This window comes from Miscanthus floridulus, chromosome 4 (assembly GCF_019320115.1).
Source record: "Miscanthus floridulus cultivar M001 chromosome 4, ASM1932011v1, whole genome shotgun sequence".
Taxonomy (NCBI): Eukaryota; Viridiplantae; Streptophyta; class Magnoliopsida; order Poales; family Poaceae; genus Miscanthus; species Miscanthus floridulus.
In genome coordinates, this window is record NC_089583.1 from 103,744,082 (window position 1) to 103,759,532 (window position 15,451).

A 15,451-nucleotide genomic window follows, 5' to 3' on the forward strand; every position below is an offset into this window, starting at 1 on the left:
GCCTGGTGAAGCATGCCCTCGAGGAGTGCACCATGCTCTGGTGTTACTATGCTAAGCTCGGGCTCCCCGACGACGATGCTAAGAGGAGGGGCGCCGGCGACAGGGATGACGACAAGGACAATGGATTCCCCGAGGTGCACAATGCCTTCATGATCTTCGGTAGACCTTCAGCGTGCCTCACTGGCATGTCAGCGAAAGAGGGAATGCTAAGAGGCTTCTTGGTGAAGGTGGCCGCTCCCCGGTACCTAAACTAGTCTTGGGAGGCAATCACCTTTGACTAGGATGACCACCCCGATTATGTCCCGAACCCCTAGGTAGTACCCACTTGTCGTCGACCCCATCATCGACAACACCTAGCTCACTATGGTGTTGATGGATGGAGGCAGCGGCCTCAACATCCTCTATGCCAACACCCTAGAGCTCCTAGAGCTTGGTCGCAGCTCTGGGACGACGCCGCACCTTTCCATGGCATTGTGCCAGGGAAACGCACGCGGCCCCTAGGACGCATCGACCATCCCGTCTGCTTTGGTACTCCCTCCAACTACCGCAAGGAGGTCCTCACCTTTGAGGTGGTTGGGTTCAAGGGAACCTACCACGCCATCCTGGGGCGGCCATGCTATGCCAAGTTCATGGCGGTCCCCAACTACACCTACCTCAAGCTCAAGATGCCGGGCCCCAATGGCATCATCACTATCGAGACCACGTATGAGCATGCATACGACTGCGATGTCGAGTGCATCGAGTACGCCGAGGCTCTCATAGAGGCCGAGACCCTCATCGTCAACCTTGACCGACTCGGTAGCGAGGCACCCAACTCCAAGTGTCGCGCCGAGACTTTCGAGCCCGCGGAGGCCATCAAGCTCATCCCGGTCGACCCCACCTGCCCCGATGACCGGGCGCTGAGGATCAGCGCCACCCTCGACATCAAATAGGAAGCCGTGCTCGTCAACTTTCTTCGTGTGAATGCCGATATGTTCACATGGAGTCCCTCGGACCTGCCAGGCATACTGAGGGAGGTCGCCGAGCATGCCTTGGACATCTAAGCCGGCTCCAAACTGGTGAAGCAGCGCCTGTGCCGATTCGACAAGGAAAAGCACAGGGCCATCGGCGAGGAGGTGCAGAAGCTTTTGGCGACTGGATTCATCAAAGAAGTATCCCATCCGGAGTGGTTAGCTAATGCTGTGTTAGTTAAGAAGAAAAATGGGAAGTGGAGAATGTGTGTAGACTACACCGGTCTAAACAAAGCATGTCCAAAAGTCCCTTTCCCATTACGTCGAATCGACCAAATCATTGACTCCACTACGGGATATGAAACCCTATCCTTCCTTGATGCGTATTCCGGTTACCATCAGATCAAGATGAAAGAGTCCAACTAGCTCATGACTCCTTTCATCACACCATTTGGCATGTACTGCTACGTGACTATGCCGTTTGGCCTCAGAAACGCAAGGCCCACATACCAGCGGTGCATGACCCATGTCTTTGGCGAGCACATCGGGCGGACCATCGAGGCCTACATGGATGACATCGTGGTCAAGTCTAGGAAGGCCAGTGATCTCGTTCAGTGACTTGGAAATAGCCTTTAGATGCCTCAGAGAAAAGGGCATCAAGCTCAACCTCGAGAAGTGTGTCTTCGGGGTCCCCCGAGGCATGCTCTTAGGATTCATAGTCTCGGAACGCGGCATCGAGGCCAACCCTAGAGAACGTCTCGTCCATAACCAACATGGGGCCAATCCGAGACCTCAAGGGAGTACAGAGGGTTATGGGATGCCTTGCGGCCCTGAGCCGCTTCATCTCGCGCCTTGGCGAAAAAGGCTTGCCTCTGTACCACCTCTTGAGGAAATCGGAACGCTTTTCTTGGACCCCCAAGCCCGAAGAAGCCCTCGCCAAGCTCAAGGCATTGCTCACCAATCCTCCTATCCTGGTACCACCAGCCAAGGGCGAGGCCCTCTTACTCTACGTTGCCGCAACTGACCTAGGTGGTCAACAGCGGCCATGGTGGTTGAGAGGCAGGAAGAAGGGCATGCTCTATTCATCCAACAACCGGTTTATTTCATCAGCGAAGTGCTCTCCTGAGACCAAGATGTGCTACCCCCACATCCAGAAACTGATCTATGCCATAGTCTTGGCTTGATGCAAGCTGTGTCACTACTTTGAGTCCCACTCGGTGACCATGGTGTCGTCTTTCCCCCTAGGAGAGATAATCCATAACCAGGTGGCCTCGGGTAGGATAGCCAAGTGGGCCGTCGAACTCATGGGGGAAGCCCTGTCTTTTGTGCCTTGGAAAGCAATCAAATCTTAGGTCTTGGCCGATTTCATTGCTGAGTGGACCGACACCCAACGGCCACCTGCTTAACTCCAGGCGAAATGCTGGACCATGTACTTTGACGGGTCCCTAATGAAGACTGGGGTAGGCGCGGGTCTGCTTTTCATCTCACCCCTTGGAGTACACATGCGCTACATGATTCGGCTCCACTTCACCGCCTCCAACAACGCAGCCGAGTATGAAGCCCTCGTCAATGGCTTGCAGATCGCCATTGAACTTGGAGCACAACGCCTCGACATGCGGGGCAATTCACAGCTCGTTGTCGACCAAGTAATGAAGGATTTGAACTGCCATGACCCCAAAATGGAGGTGTACTGCAAGCTGGTACGCCACCTTGAGGACAAGTTCAACGGACTCGAGCTCAACCATGTCGCGCATAATTTCAACGAGGCTACGAACGAACTGGCAAAGATGGCGTCGGCACGGGCCCCGGTACCTCCGAACATCTTTGCTAGAGACCTCCACAAGCCTTCCATCGACTACGCCTCGGCGGCAGAAGCAGGCCCGCCGATCGAGCCCACCGCAGGGCTCGAGGCCCCCTCTGTCGCCAAGACTCCTTCGGCCGAGCCCAAGGTCATGGAAGTCAATGCAGAGCCTCCCGAGGCCAACCAGGGCACAGACTAGCGAGTCCCGTTCCTTGATTGCCTCATCTAAGGAGAGCTTCTCATAGATAGGACCGAAGCTCGATGGCTTGCTTGGTGAGCCAAGACCTACATCGTCAGCAACGGCGAGTTGTACCGGTGAAGCCCATCCGACGTCCTCCAACTGATGCTTCACCACCGAGGCAGGCCAAGCCCTACTTTGGGACTTGCACATGGGAGCCTATGGGCACCATGCGGTGCCTCGGACGCTCATTGGAAATGCTTTTCACCAAGGGTTCTACTGACCAATGGCTGTTGCTGATGCCACCAAGCTAGTATGCTCCTACGAGGGATGCCAAGTACTACGCACAGTAGACGCATCTCCCAGCCCAAGCCCTCCAAACCATCCCCATCACATGGCCGTTCGCTGTGTGGGGGCTCAACATGGTTGGGCCTCTGTAGAAGGCCCCTAGGGGCTATACCCATCTACTGGTGGCAATCAATAAGTTCTCCAAGTGGATTGAGGCTCATCCGATCAATCGAATCAAGTCTATGCAAGTGGTGCTGTTCTTCACCGATATCATCCACAGGTTTAGGGTTCCAAACACCATCATCACCTGACAATGGGACGCAGTTCACCGGCCACAAGTTCCTAATGTTCTGTGATGACCACCACATCTATGTGGCCTGGTTGGCCATAGGACATCCTAGAACAAACAACCAAGTAGAGCGTGCCAACGGCATGATCCTGCAAGGCCTTAAGCCAAGAATATACAACCGGTTGAAGAAATTTAGCAAGAAATGGCTTGCCGAACTCCCATCGATCATCTGGAGCCTGAGGAACACCCCGAGCTGAGCCATGGGGTTTACACCATTCTTCCTAGTCTATGGAGCCGAGGCCATCCTCACCACAGACTTGGAATACGGTTCCCCGAGGCTATAGTCCTACAACAAGCAAAGTAACCGCACCGCCCATGAAGACGCCCTCGACCAACTAGGAGGAAGTCCAAGACGTTGTGCTACTACATTCGGCCAAGTACCAGCAAGCCCTACGACGCTATCAAGCCCAGGTGCATTCGAAGCCGAGACCTAAAAGTGGGTGACTTGGTGCTGAGGCTAAGGTAGAGCAACAAGGGCCGCCACAAGCTGACCCCGCCATGGGAAGGACCGTACATCGTCGCCCTAAGTGCTGAAGCCTGGGACCTACAAGCTAGCCAATGAGAAGGGCGAAATCCTCACCAACGCTTGGAACATAGAACAACTACGTCACTTTTACCCTTAAAATTCCAAGCATTGTATACATTGTTTCTCGAAATACAATTAAGAAGCGTTCTTTAGTTGTTCTAATTTTTCGAGAACCTCCCCAGGCCCATCAAGGGCCTCAGTGATACTGATAACTCCATTAGGGAGACTTGGCTCTGCCTCTGTAGAGGTGCCCACTACGGGGCTTGAACAAGACATGGCTCTGCCTCTGCAGAACCGAGCCTCCCTCGAGGGCTAGAAGGGAGGACTCCCCCCCTAAGTCCAACGCACCATTTTTTAGTCGTTTTTCGAAAAAAATTCTATGCCAAACTCTCTAGCATGCTCTGATAAATCAATTGTAAAAGACCTAAGGACTGAAAGTCTGTCTCAGGGCCAAAAGGCCGACCGAGTCACGAGACAGGCCTACGCCTTCGGGCTACGGCACTCCCTCACCACCTTTTTGCCCTAGGGACAGCTTAGGCTCTGAAGAAGTTTGTTGCAAGTGATATGTTCAGAAACAAGACAGAGGGTAGAGGCTTGGAAATATAATAAAAATGATTAAGAAGCATAGACGCACAAGTACTTTGAAAAGGCCTCGATGGCCACCAGCGTTATGATACAGTAACATAATCCCTAATTTATTTACATGGACTCTTGGGCCTAGGTCAAGGCTCAGGGTCTCCAGCATCGGCGGATGGCGTGGGAGGGACCACCTCCTCTTCGAACAGCTTGGCCAGCACCGTGCCAGGGCCCTCAGCTGCCTCCATCAGCTTCGGGACCTCCTCGTCGGCCTCCTCGTCGTCCTTAGGCAAGACGTAGCTGTCACTGATGACCTCAAGGTTGACACCGGCGTAGTGCGAGGAGACAACAGGCCAGGGCACGCTTGACGCCCATGTGCAGTGCCCCCAGAGTCACTCATGCACTTGGCCACTCAATGCGACCAAGCGGCTCCTAAGGGAGCTGCCCGACTAGGGCCCCCTCAACCTCTAGGGCCTCGCACACGGTACAGGGCGGCACTCTATAGCGCATTGTGCTCCCCAATCTCTGCCTCGAGCACCACCTGCACTGCGACAGAGGCCATGGCTACCTAGGTGACCTCCTTCTCCAACTCTGCACCAAAACAAATAGAATGGGGCTGAGCACAAAGGAAAATGAGCCAAATAGGGGCGGAGGCCTATGGGACTCACCCTCAGCTTTCTCTTCCTAGCACTAGGACTCGACCCGAGAGGCTTCGGCTTTCTCCTTCTAGCCCTGGACCTCGACCCAAGAAGCCTCGGCCACCCTGGAAGCCTCCTTCTCTAGCTCTGCATCACACCAGGGAGTTAGGGGTCGAACACAAGAAAAACAAGTAAAACAAAGGGAACAGGACTCACCCTCAGCCTTTTTATTCTAGACCAGAGCCTCGGTCTGGGATGCCTCGGCCACCTTGAGGGCCTCTGCTAGGGCACCCTTCATCAATAGGTGCGTACCCTGCTCCACCCCTAGCTGCCCAGTGAGGGCCTTGGCTAGAGGCCGTCACTTCTTTAGCCTGAGACCTAAAGGTGTCCCGATCGCCTGCCACCCGGGTTAGCTCCTCCTACAGCTCCTTGACCCGTGCCGCTAAAGGGGCGACCTGCTCCTAAGCCATGGCTGCCTTGACCTTCATATCAGCACAGTGAAGGCGGAGGTCCTCCACCTCCACGCTCTGCGCTGACAGAAGCTCGTTGGCATCGGCGAGCAAGCCCTTCTGCCACTGGAGCTGGTCCCAGATGTCCTCTCTCTCATTAGAGGAACAATGACTTCCTAAGGGACCGGGTCTCGAGCTCCTAGATAGGCAAAATAGGGGTCATTCACTGTGAGAAAACTCAGAGAAAGACGACACCACACTGAGAAAAGAAGGCGCGAACCTAGGCGACCCTGGGCAGATCGTCACCCATGACGGATAGCATTGTCTGCAGCGACCACTCTGCCAGCTAGCGGTATTGCTCGAAGGTGTCCCAGCTGCCCCCCTCGGCCACGTCCTTGAGGGTGAATAGATGCTCCCCCTCAGGGTAGTCCCAGGCTCTGCCACAAGACACGTGGGTGATCCCACCCATGGGGCTCAGGTCATACCCACACGAGGGCCAAGCTTCCCTCGCCTAGAGGTCGGAGCCGGCTACTCCACGGTGCCGGCTACCTCGGCATCGACCACATCCTTCACCCGGGAAGTATCGTCGGAGGAGGTCGAATGGACCTCCACTTCCTAGGGCGCTCTCCTGCAACAGCGGCGGGCCTTGGATCAGGTGGCGGTATTGAGGCTTGCCCCACCTCCGCCTCCACTTCCTGGGCCGCCAGCTCCCGCCACCCTAGCCTCAGTGGTCTCGGGGGCTCCGGTACCTGCCACTTTGGCCTCGGTGGTCCTAGGCGCCCCAGCCACCATCGCCTCGGCCTCAGAAGTCCGAGGGGCCTCTGTCTCACCCTCGGTGGCCTCGGCAACTGAGGGCGCCTCGGCCCCATCTGACTCGTGGGCCTCGACCTCATGGGGCGTAGGTGCTTCCTCCCCCGCTTCTCCATGGCCACCCCAGTAGCTTCCCCCTAGGCGACCAGCTCCTTTGGGTCGGCCCTCTCTGATGCCACTCCACGCTGTACAGTGGCCTACTGCCTCCACCACCCGTTGAGCGCTAGAACCCATGCCCACCTTGAGCGACTTGTGCGGCGCCAGGGCAGGCACCTCCGCATGACGCTTCTAGCTGAAGGAAAAACACCCACCTGGTCAGCATATGTCCGTAAAGCGAGTGGGAAATGATACGAACTCCGCTGAAAAACACTCAACTCGAGCGAGGATGCAACCGCTTTGGCACTGCGACCCTCCTCTGCAACGGCGGCGGTGGCGGTGGCATGGCCTCTGTATCCACTGGTGCCGGCCAGCCCTTGCCAGACTATGGTGCCCCCTCGATCCTCTGCGGGGGTAGTTGCACGGCCCTCACCACCACTTGCTCCACCTCTGTCATCGAGCCCACCGGGCTGACGGTGCGCTTTCCTAACACCCATGCCTCGGGCGTCTCAGCCTCAGCCTCGGGCGAGGCGGTTGCTGGCCCCGAGGCGTCCTCTCCTCCTCCTCCTAGAAGCGTCGGGCTACTCACCGACACCTTGGACGCTGTGCCCCCATCATCGGGGAGACGGTCTAGGGGTCCCCGCCGCATCTCGCTCTCGTCATCTCCTGCCCGAAGAATCCTCTGACAACGACGGCGATGGAGATGCCTCCATCAGGAGACCGTCCTGCCTCTACTGCCGGTGGCACTTCTCTAGCTCCTTGCGCTCGAGGATCTTCCTCTTGCTGCTTTGCCTCCGTGGCGTCCTTCTGCCTCTTCTACGCCTCGACCTGTGCCTGGTTCACCGCCCACTGCTCTGTGTCCTCAGGAACGGGCGGCGAGGAGGCTCGCACGTCCCTCATCCCCTATGGGGACGGTGAACACAAATAAGGAACCAGAAAATGGTGAGGAACAAGGAGGCCTCAGGGGCCGCAGCAGCACGTGACTTACCTAGAGAAAGGTACCCCCACTGATGGGCATATCGCGAATAGGGTTCAGACCACCGATCTTCAGCCGCCCCTCCACCATCTCTCTCACCCGATGAAGAATCTCCTCGTCGGAGCGGGCGGAGGCGGACATCCGGATGCCCTCGATCGGCTCATCCGGTCTCATCTCGAACAGGCGCCGCCATCGAGCCATCAGCGGCTAGCACCCTCTAGTGGTGGAAGGTAGGCCAAGACCACAGCCGCTGTAAGGCTATGGTTCTATAGCCTCTCCAGGCCCCTACAAGAGCAGGCTACAGCTTGGGCTGATCCTCCTTCAGGATGCCATACCTCCACTTCTCCAGATAGTTCTCCATGATTCACCTGGTGTAGGGGGGAAGTCCGCCATCGTCGTTGTGGAGGTAGAACCAACTGGTGTACCAGCGGCGATTGGTCGACTGCAAGCTGGGCTAGGATGTAAAGCTACTGCCAGGTCTTGGCGCACCTAGAGAGTGCAGCCGCTGGCCCTCATCATCTTCCTCGTACCCGTCATGCCCGTCGGCTTGGTGATATACCCTGCCCGGAAGAGGTGGAGCCATAGCTCCCAATGGGGGGCAATGCCCAAGTACCCCTCAGTAGACGGTGACAAAGATGGCCGTCTGCTGTAATGGAGTTGGGGTTCAAGTTGTGCAGCTCCACGCCATAGTAATGCGAGAGCGCCCACATGAATCGGTCCACCGGTAGGCCGAGACCATGCTCGTGGAAAGACTACGAAGCTCACGATGTACCCATCGCGTGGCCTCAGCTCCGGCTCGCCCGACGGAGCAATCCACTCCGACCTATTAGGGTCGGTGACCGGGTGGAGAAGGCTATCATCGACAAGCGACCGCAGCTGTCTCCACGGACATGTCGGATGGACCCCAACGATCCGCCGGGAGGATGATAGGGCCACCGGCCATTGCGCGGTGGAGAATGCTGCTACGGTGGTAAATCTCTCTCTCTCTCTCTCTCCCTCACCCTTCTCCCTTCTTCTCCTCGGTGCTCTCTGTTCCTAGCAACGGCTCGAGGGTGGCAAAGGCGAATGCAGGCAAGGTAAGGAGGGGAGGGGCGAGGCTTGTTGCGTATTTATGCAGGAAGGGGGCGAAGCGGATGGGCAATGAAATCGAGGGAGTTTCCCTCAGATCTGGCATAGTTAATCTAGATCTAGTTTAACCGCCCACGTACCCACCTTTTCCTTATTAATCGCGTGAACAGTTATGTCCCATCCGCTGACACAGCGTCAGTGTCTGACCACAGCAGTGGTAGGCACCGTTCTGCCTCCCCGAGAAAACCACCTCAAAAGGCGTGCCTGCCGTTGTCGATCCGATGGGGGGGAATATCCCCCACCTGATTCGTTTCAGACAAAGGAACTAGGCATCGAGCCTATTACGGTCTAGGGGTTTGAAGGCTGGGCCCCTGAGGGTTTCAACAGCCACCCTAGGGCAATAGAGTCAGGGACAACTATGGGCGAGCCCGTACTGTGGCCTGAGGCCCAAGCAAGCGAAACGCTTGGGATGCCCTAAGTCGTGTCTGAGACCGATAGGGAGGTCTTCGAATGGGATCCCACCAGTAGGGAGGCATCGAGCCCCCGAGGCCCATCGAATGGCCCTATGACCTACTAGAGAAGCCCTCTCGGTACTTTTGGAGCGCGTCTCTAGACCGCTAGCTGACCCTATCGAATGAGGCATGGGCCTGCACTCGAACATACCTGATAACAGCTCACTAGAAGTGTCACCGCTCGCGCCCATCGAGGGTAGCCTGGCATATTCCACCCCTCCTTCTGAACGAAAAGGATGCGCAAGGGTCACACAAAAAGCCTAGGGGAACTCCTAATCGCCCTCTCTCCGTGCAGAGGCTTGGGGGCTCTTCCTGCAACCTTGCTGAGACCCTAGCGACCCAGGCTCGCATGTGAGGGCTCGGCAAACAACCCCTCCTTCCGAACGAAAAGGATGCACGAGGGTCGCATAAAAAGCCAGGGAGCACCTGACTGCCCTCTCGCTCCAAGTAGAGGCTTGGGAGCTCTTCCTGCAACCTTGTCGAGACCCAGTGACCTAGGCTCGCACGCGAGGGCTCAGCAAACAACCCCTCCTTCTGAACGAAAAGGATGCGCGAGGGTCGCACAAAAAGCCAGGGGAGCTCCTGACCTGCCCTCTCGCTCCGTGCAGAGGCTAGGGAGCTCTTCCTACAACCTTGCCGAGACCTAGTGACCCAGGCTCGCACCCGAGGGCTCGGCAAACAACCCCTCCTTCTGAATGAAAAGGATGCGCGAGGGTTGCTATAAAAAGCTAGGGGAACTCCTGATCGCCCTCTCGCTCCGTGCGGAGGCTCGGGGGCTCTTCCTGCACCCAGGACAAAGACAAGTGACCCAAGCTCGCACTCGGAGGCCCAAAAAAATGAGATAAAGGGCATCGAGCCTGTTATGGTCTAGGGGTTCGAAGGCTGGGCCCTCGAGGGTTTTGACAGCTGCCCTAGGGCAACAGAGTCAGGGACGACTCTGGCGAGCCCGTACGTGGCCGAGGCCTAAGCAAGCGAAATGCTTGGGATGCCCTAAGTCGTGTCCAAGACCAACAGGGAGGTCTACGAATGGGATCCCACCGTAGGGAGGCATCGAGCCCCCAGGGCCCATCGAATGGCCCTGGGACCCACTAGAGAAGCCCTCTAGTACTTTTGGAGCGCGTCTCTAGACCACTAACCGACCCCTATCGAATGGGGCATGGGCCTCTACTCGGACTTACCTAATAACAGCTCACCGGAGGTGTCACTGCTCGCGCCCATCGAGGGTAGCATGGCATCCTCCACCCCTCCTTCCAAACGAAAAGGATGCGTGAGGGCTGCACAAAAAAAGATAGGGAAACTCCTGATCGCCCTCTTGCTCCGTGCAGAGGCTCGGGGGCTCTTCCTACAACCAAGCCAAAGACTCAGTGACCCAAACACGCACTCATGGGCTCAGCAAACGCAATAAAACCCCTCGCACGACGTAAGAAAAGCCCCTGGAGGAATAAATCTACTCCTCTAGGGCCTTAGGGGCTACACCCGGTGGGTGCGCTCGCATGCACCCACCGAGGCCTCAAGTACGAAACACCATCCTGCCAGGAGCTGCCGTGAGCCGAGTCTTGTCAAAACGTCAGGGAGAGCGCTCACACTCTCCCTGAGGCTCAGGGGCTACTGTCGGGTACCATAAAAAGGAGTCCCCTAAGCAAAAATCGAAAAAATCGCTTAGACCCCAGTCAAATTCAAAGCCAAGAGACAAACTTTTGGCTAACCCCTGGCCTTGTCCGAGGCCACCGACTCTCCGCCTCACTCGAGGCCTCGCACAAAAGGCCTCGGACGGCCTACCGAACCTCCACCTCGCTCGAGGCCTCGCATGAAAGGCCTCGGACAGGGCATCAATTTTCCGTCTCGCTCGAGGCCTCGCATGAAAGGCCTCGGACAGGGCATCAATTTTCCATCTCGCTCGAGGCCCCGCATGTAAGGCCTCGAACGCGGTATCAATTCTCCATCTCACTCGAGGCCGGCTCGGCAATGGCCCCATCGCCTCTGCCTTGACTGATCTCCCTAACAGAATGTCACGCCCAATTAATGCGACCAACCACTCCCACGACATCAGTCGGACGACGGCTCGATACAGCAGAGCGGCCGACAAGATGGGAAGTCACATCAACACCACACCGTTTGGGACAGGACAGGGCAGGGGTTACCAGCTGCTGTGCTTGGTACTATGCCCACGACTGACGCCCGCACTGCACTTTGCTACCTAACCCCTACTACAGGAACAACACGACATGGGGAGTCAAGTCCGGGTCACTATAGCCTCGGAATCAGTGTACAGGACCGATTGCTCCCTCCAAGCCTTGACAATCCACTTTAGGGTCTCGGCAATCTCGGGATTCGCACCCATCAAGCCCCCCCATGATGGCTCGGCCTCGGCACCACACTGAGCCTCGGCTCTTTACGCGGTCAACATACAGCGACCAGCACGTCGCCCACCATACCCTGCGTCAAGCTATCACTGGAGCTCCCACGTCGCACAGGATCAGGTGTGATCGGCGCGTTGCTCCAGTGCATTAAGGACAGGACCACTCTGTTAACCATACCACCATAGTGACAGGCTACAGGGCTCAGACATGCTACCTCTATTCGCACGACGCTACTGTAGCACCCCCATGTATCACCCCTTGTCCCACCTTCAACTATAAAAGGCAGGGACCGGGGCCGTTTCTAGGGGGGAGGTCATGAGATAGACGAACACATGCTCGACACTCTATAACGTGCACGCTTCCCCACTGCCTGAGATCAACATCTCAAGCAATCCACACCGCTTCATGTAGAGACCTGGGACTAGCTCCCTCTCTCGCCCTGCTTGTAACCCCCTACTACGAGCATTTCGGTGCAAGGAATACAAAATTGATCTCTTAGACTAGACGTAGGGCACCTATTGCCCGAAACTAGTATAAACCTTGTGTCTCTTTGCATCACCATCCGGGATTAGGGGCACGCAGTACATTTTCACTAGTTGGTTGAGGGCCCGCCGGTCCAAAACACCAACAGTATGTCCACCCTGGTAACTCCTAGGACCTCAAGAGCTACTAGCAGGAGCCCAGTGAGTCCCTATGAGATTACATCCGTAGGTTCTCCCAACGATGCAACTCCCCCTGATGTCGTTCATGCGGACGTCATCAGCGTATTCCTCTCTAGCACGACCTATGAGTACCTGATCCATAAGCTTGGCTGCCTGAAGCCCCATACCACCCGCTGACCTGCTCGACGTCGCCACTAACCACACCTCTGGTGAGGAGGCTGGTCGAAGCGGTCTTCAACAGAGGCTAGGACAAAGGCAAGGCCAAGCGCACGGACCAAGATGAGGGCCCTTCCACACAGTGGGGCAAGAAGAACAAAAAGGATTGGCATCGATCGGACAACACCGCGTTGGTCACCATAGCTGATCGCATGAGCAAGCAGCCCCAGCAGGGCCTGCCTAACCACTTCAACAAGCTCATGGATAGCCCATGCACCAACCATGCCTACCCTATCAAACACCTCTACAAGGACTACAAGCTCCTCAAATGTTTCCTCCGACAGGCCAGTGGGCTGAAAGAGGGAGACGACAAAGAGGCGACAGCCAAGAAAGGAGGCATGACAGGCAAGGATAGAGATGGCTTCCCTAACCCTAAGGAATGCATCATGATCTTTGATGGATCCGATGCCATCTGGTCCAAGCACCAGCACAAGGTGCGCTATAGGGAGGCATGCGTCGCCTGAGATAGCCGTCCCCTCCTTCCTTAGCTGGTCAGAATCTCCGATCACCTTTCGATCAGAGTGACCATCCCTCCCATGTCGTGAGTCTGTGATGCTACCCGCTCGTCGTCGACCCCATCGTCCACAAGAAGCACCTCACCAAGGTGCTAATGGACGGAGGCAGTGGCCTCAACATCCTCTACGTTGACACCCTCGATGCCATGTGCATCCCCTGATTGAAACTCTAGCCTAACGGGCTCTCCCTTCCACAGGGTGATCCTGGGAGTGCAGGCACACCCACTCAGACAGATCGACCTGCCCGTCACGTTTGGCAACTGAGCTAACTTCTGCTTGGAGGTCCTTACCTTTGAAGTGCTGGACTTCCTAGGGTCCTACCACACCATCTTGGGGCAGCCATGCTACGCCAAATTCATGGCAATCCCCAACTACACTTACCTCAAGCTAAAGATGCCAGGACCTGAATGGCGTCATCACCGTGAGCAACGTCTTTTCGCACGCCATTGCTGACCACGAGCATTTTGAGCTCACCACCACGGTCATCAACTCGACCGAGCTCCCATAGCACAGGGAGTCGTCGACCCTAGCAGTCTTGGACTATAAGAAACCAACCTCCTCGACAGCCTTCCGCCCGCTCGTGGAAACCAAGGCGGTGGGGATCGACCCCACCGACCCAACCAAGATGGTGCAGATCGGGACCCAAGCTCTTGGCCAAATAGGAATGCAAGCTTGTCGACTTCCTGCACTGCTATTTGCGAATGTCTTCGCATGGAAGCCATCTGACATGTTGGGCATACTGCGGGACATCACCAAGCATGCACTACGCCTCATCCTAGGCTCAAAGCCCGCTAAGCAACGCCTACGTCGCTTCGATGATGAGAGGCGCAGGGCCATAGGCGAAGAGATCACCAAACTCCTGACAACCGAATTCATCAGAGAGGTATTCCACTCCTGACTGGCTTGCCAATCACGTTCTTGTTAAAAATAAGACCGAAAAATGAAGAATGTGCATTGATTATACTAGGCCTCAACAAAGCGTGTCCAAAGGATCACTTTCCTTTGCCACGCATAGACCAAAAAGTCGACTCCACCTCAGGGTTGCAAGATTCTCTCCTTTCTGTATGCCTACTCGGCCTATCACCAGATCACGGTGAAAGAGTCCGATTAGCTCGCAATCTCATTGATCATACCGTATGGTTTGTACTACTATGTAACCATGCCTTTCGGCCTGAAGAACACTGGTGCCACCTACCAAAGGTGCATGCAGCAATGCTTCGCCGACCAATCAACCCTGCTTGATTAGCCTGATCAAGCCGAGCGGCTAAAACCAACAATCACCATCTATGTTGATTGCATAGTGGCCAAAATGGCTCAAGCTTGCGACCTAATCGCAAACTTGGCTGCAATGTTCATGAACCTCCGAAGGTTCAACATCTAACTGAATCCCGAGAAATGTGTTTTCGGGGTTCCAAAGGAGAAGCTGCTAGGATACATCGTGTCCGAACTGCGGCATCGAGTCCAGGCCCAAAAAAATCATGGCCATCTCCAACATGGCCCTATACACAACATCAAGGGCATGAAAAGGATCACCGGCTATCTGGCTGCCTTGAGCCAATTCATCTCCTAGCTTGGCGAACGGGGGATGCCAGTCTACAAGCTCCTCAAAAAGACGAGAGCTTTTGTCTAGACTGAGGAAGCTCAGCAGGCTCTAGAGAGCCTCAAAGCGTCCCTGACGTCGGCCCCAATCCTCGTCACTCCTAAACGGGGAGAACCCCTCCTCCTCTACATCGCGGCCAGCAACCATGTGGTAAGCACCACCCTAGTCATCGAAAGGGAGGAGCCAGGACACCACCTTAAGGTCCTATGGCCCGTATACTTCATCGAGAGGTACTCACCGACCCCAAGGTCCGGTACCCCTAGGTGCAGAAACTCCTATATGCCATGCTGATGGCGACTCAAATGCTCCTGCACTACTTCACCGACCACGAAGTCGCGGTCGTCACTTCATACCCCCTCGGGGACATCATCCGCAACCGTGATGCTACAGGACAGATCTCCAAGTGGGCACTCAAACTCAAGGGCCATGACATTAGGTATATCCCCCGTACCGCTATTAAATCTTAGGCTCTCATAGATTTTGTCGCTGAATGGATGGAGGTGCAACTACCGACCTCGGACATCACCCATGAGTACTGGACAATGTACTTTGATGGGTCCATATTGGCGCCTGGCTCGGGGGCTGGAGTGGTTCTGATCTCCCCAGATGGGAGTAGGCTCCTCTACGCCATCTGCCTCCATTTCTCAGCCTCAAACAATGTCGTGGAATATGAGGCCCTCATCAATGGGCTACGTATCGCCATCAAGCTCGGTGCTACGCGAATCTACGTTCGTGGTGACTCAGAGTTGGTCGTAGACCAAGTCACGAAGGAGTCCTCCTATAAAAGCCCCCTCATGATAGCATACTGCCAGGAGGTGCACAAGCTCGAGGACAAATTTTAGGGGATCGAACTGCATCACGTCCCCCGAAAGGACAACGAT

At 56.0% G+C, this 15,451-nt stretch overlaps 1 protein-coding gene across 1 annotated transcript; it reads left to right on the forward strand.

The window, feature by feature from the left end:
- Positions 1–629: 629 nt before the first annotated feature.
- Positions 630–932, forward strand: LOC136548963 (uncharacterized). Its single transcript, XM_066540305.1, has one exon. The coding sequence runs from the start codon at positions 630–632 to the stop codon at positions 930–932; it is 303 nt and encodes a 100-aa protein (XP_066396402.1).
- The last annotated feature ends 14,519 nt before the right edge of the window (positions 933–15,451 follow it).

Excerpts from the sequence above, each read along its gene's own strand:
- LOC136548963 (XM_066540305.1), top strand. The coding sequence starts at position 630 with ATGGCGGTCCCCAACTACACCTACCTCAAGCTCAAGATGCCGGGCCCC.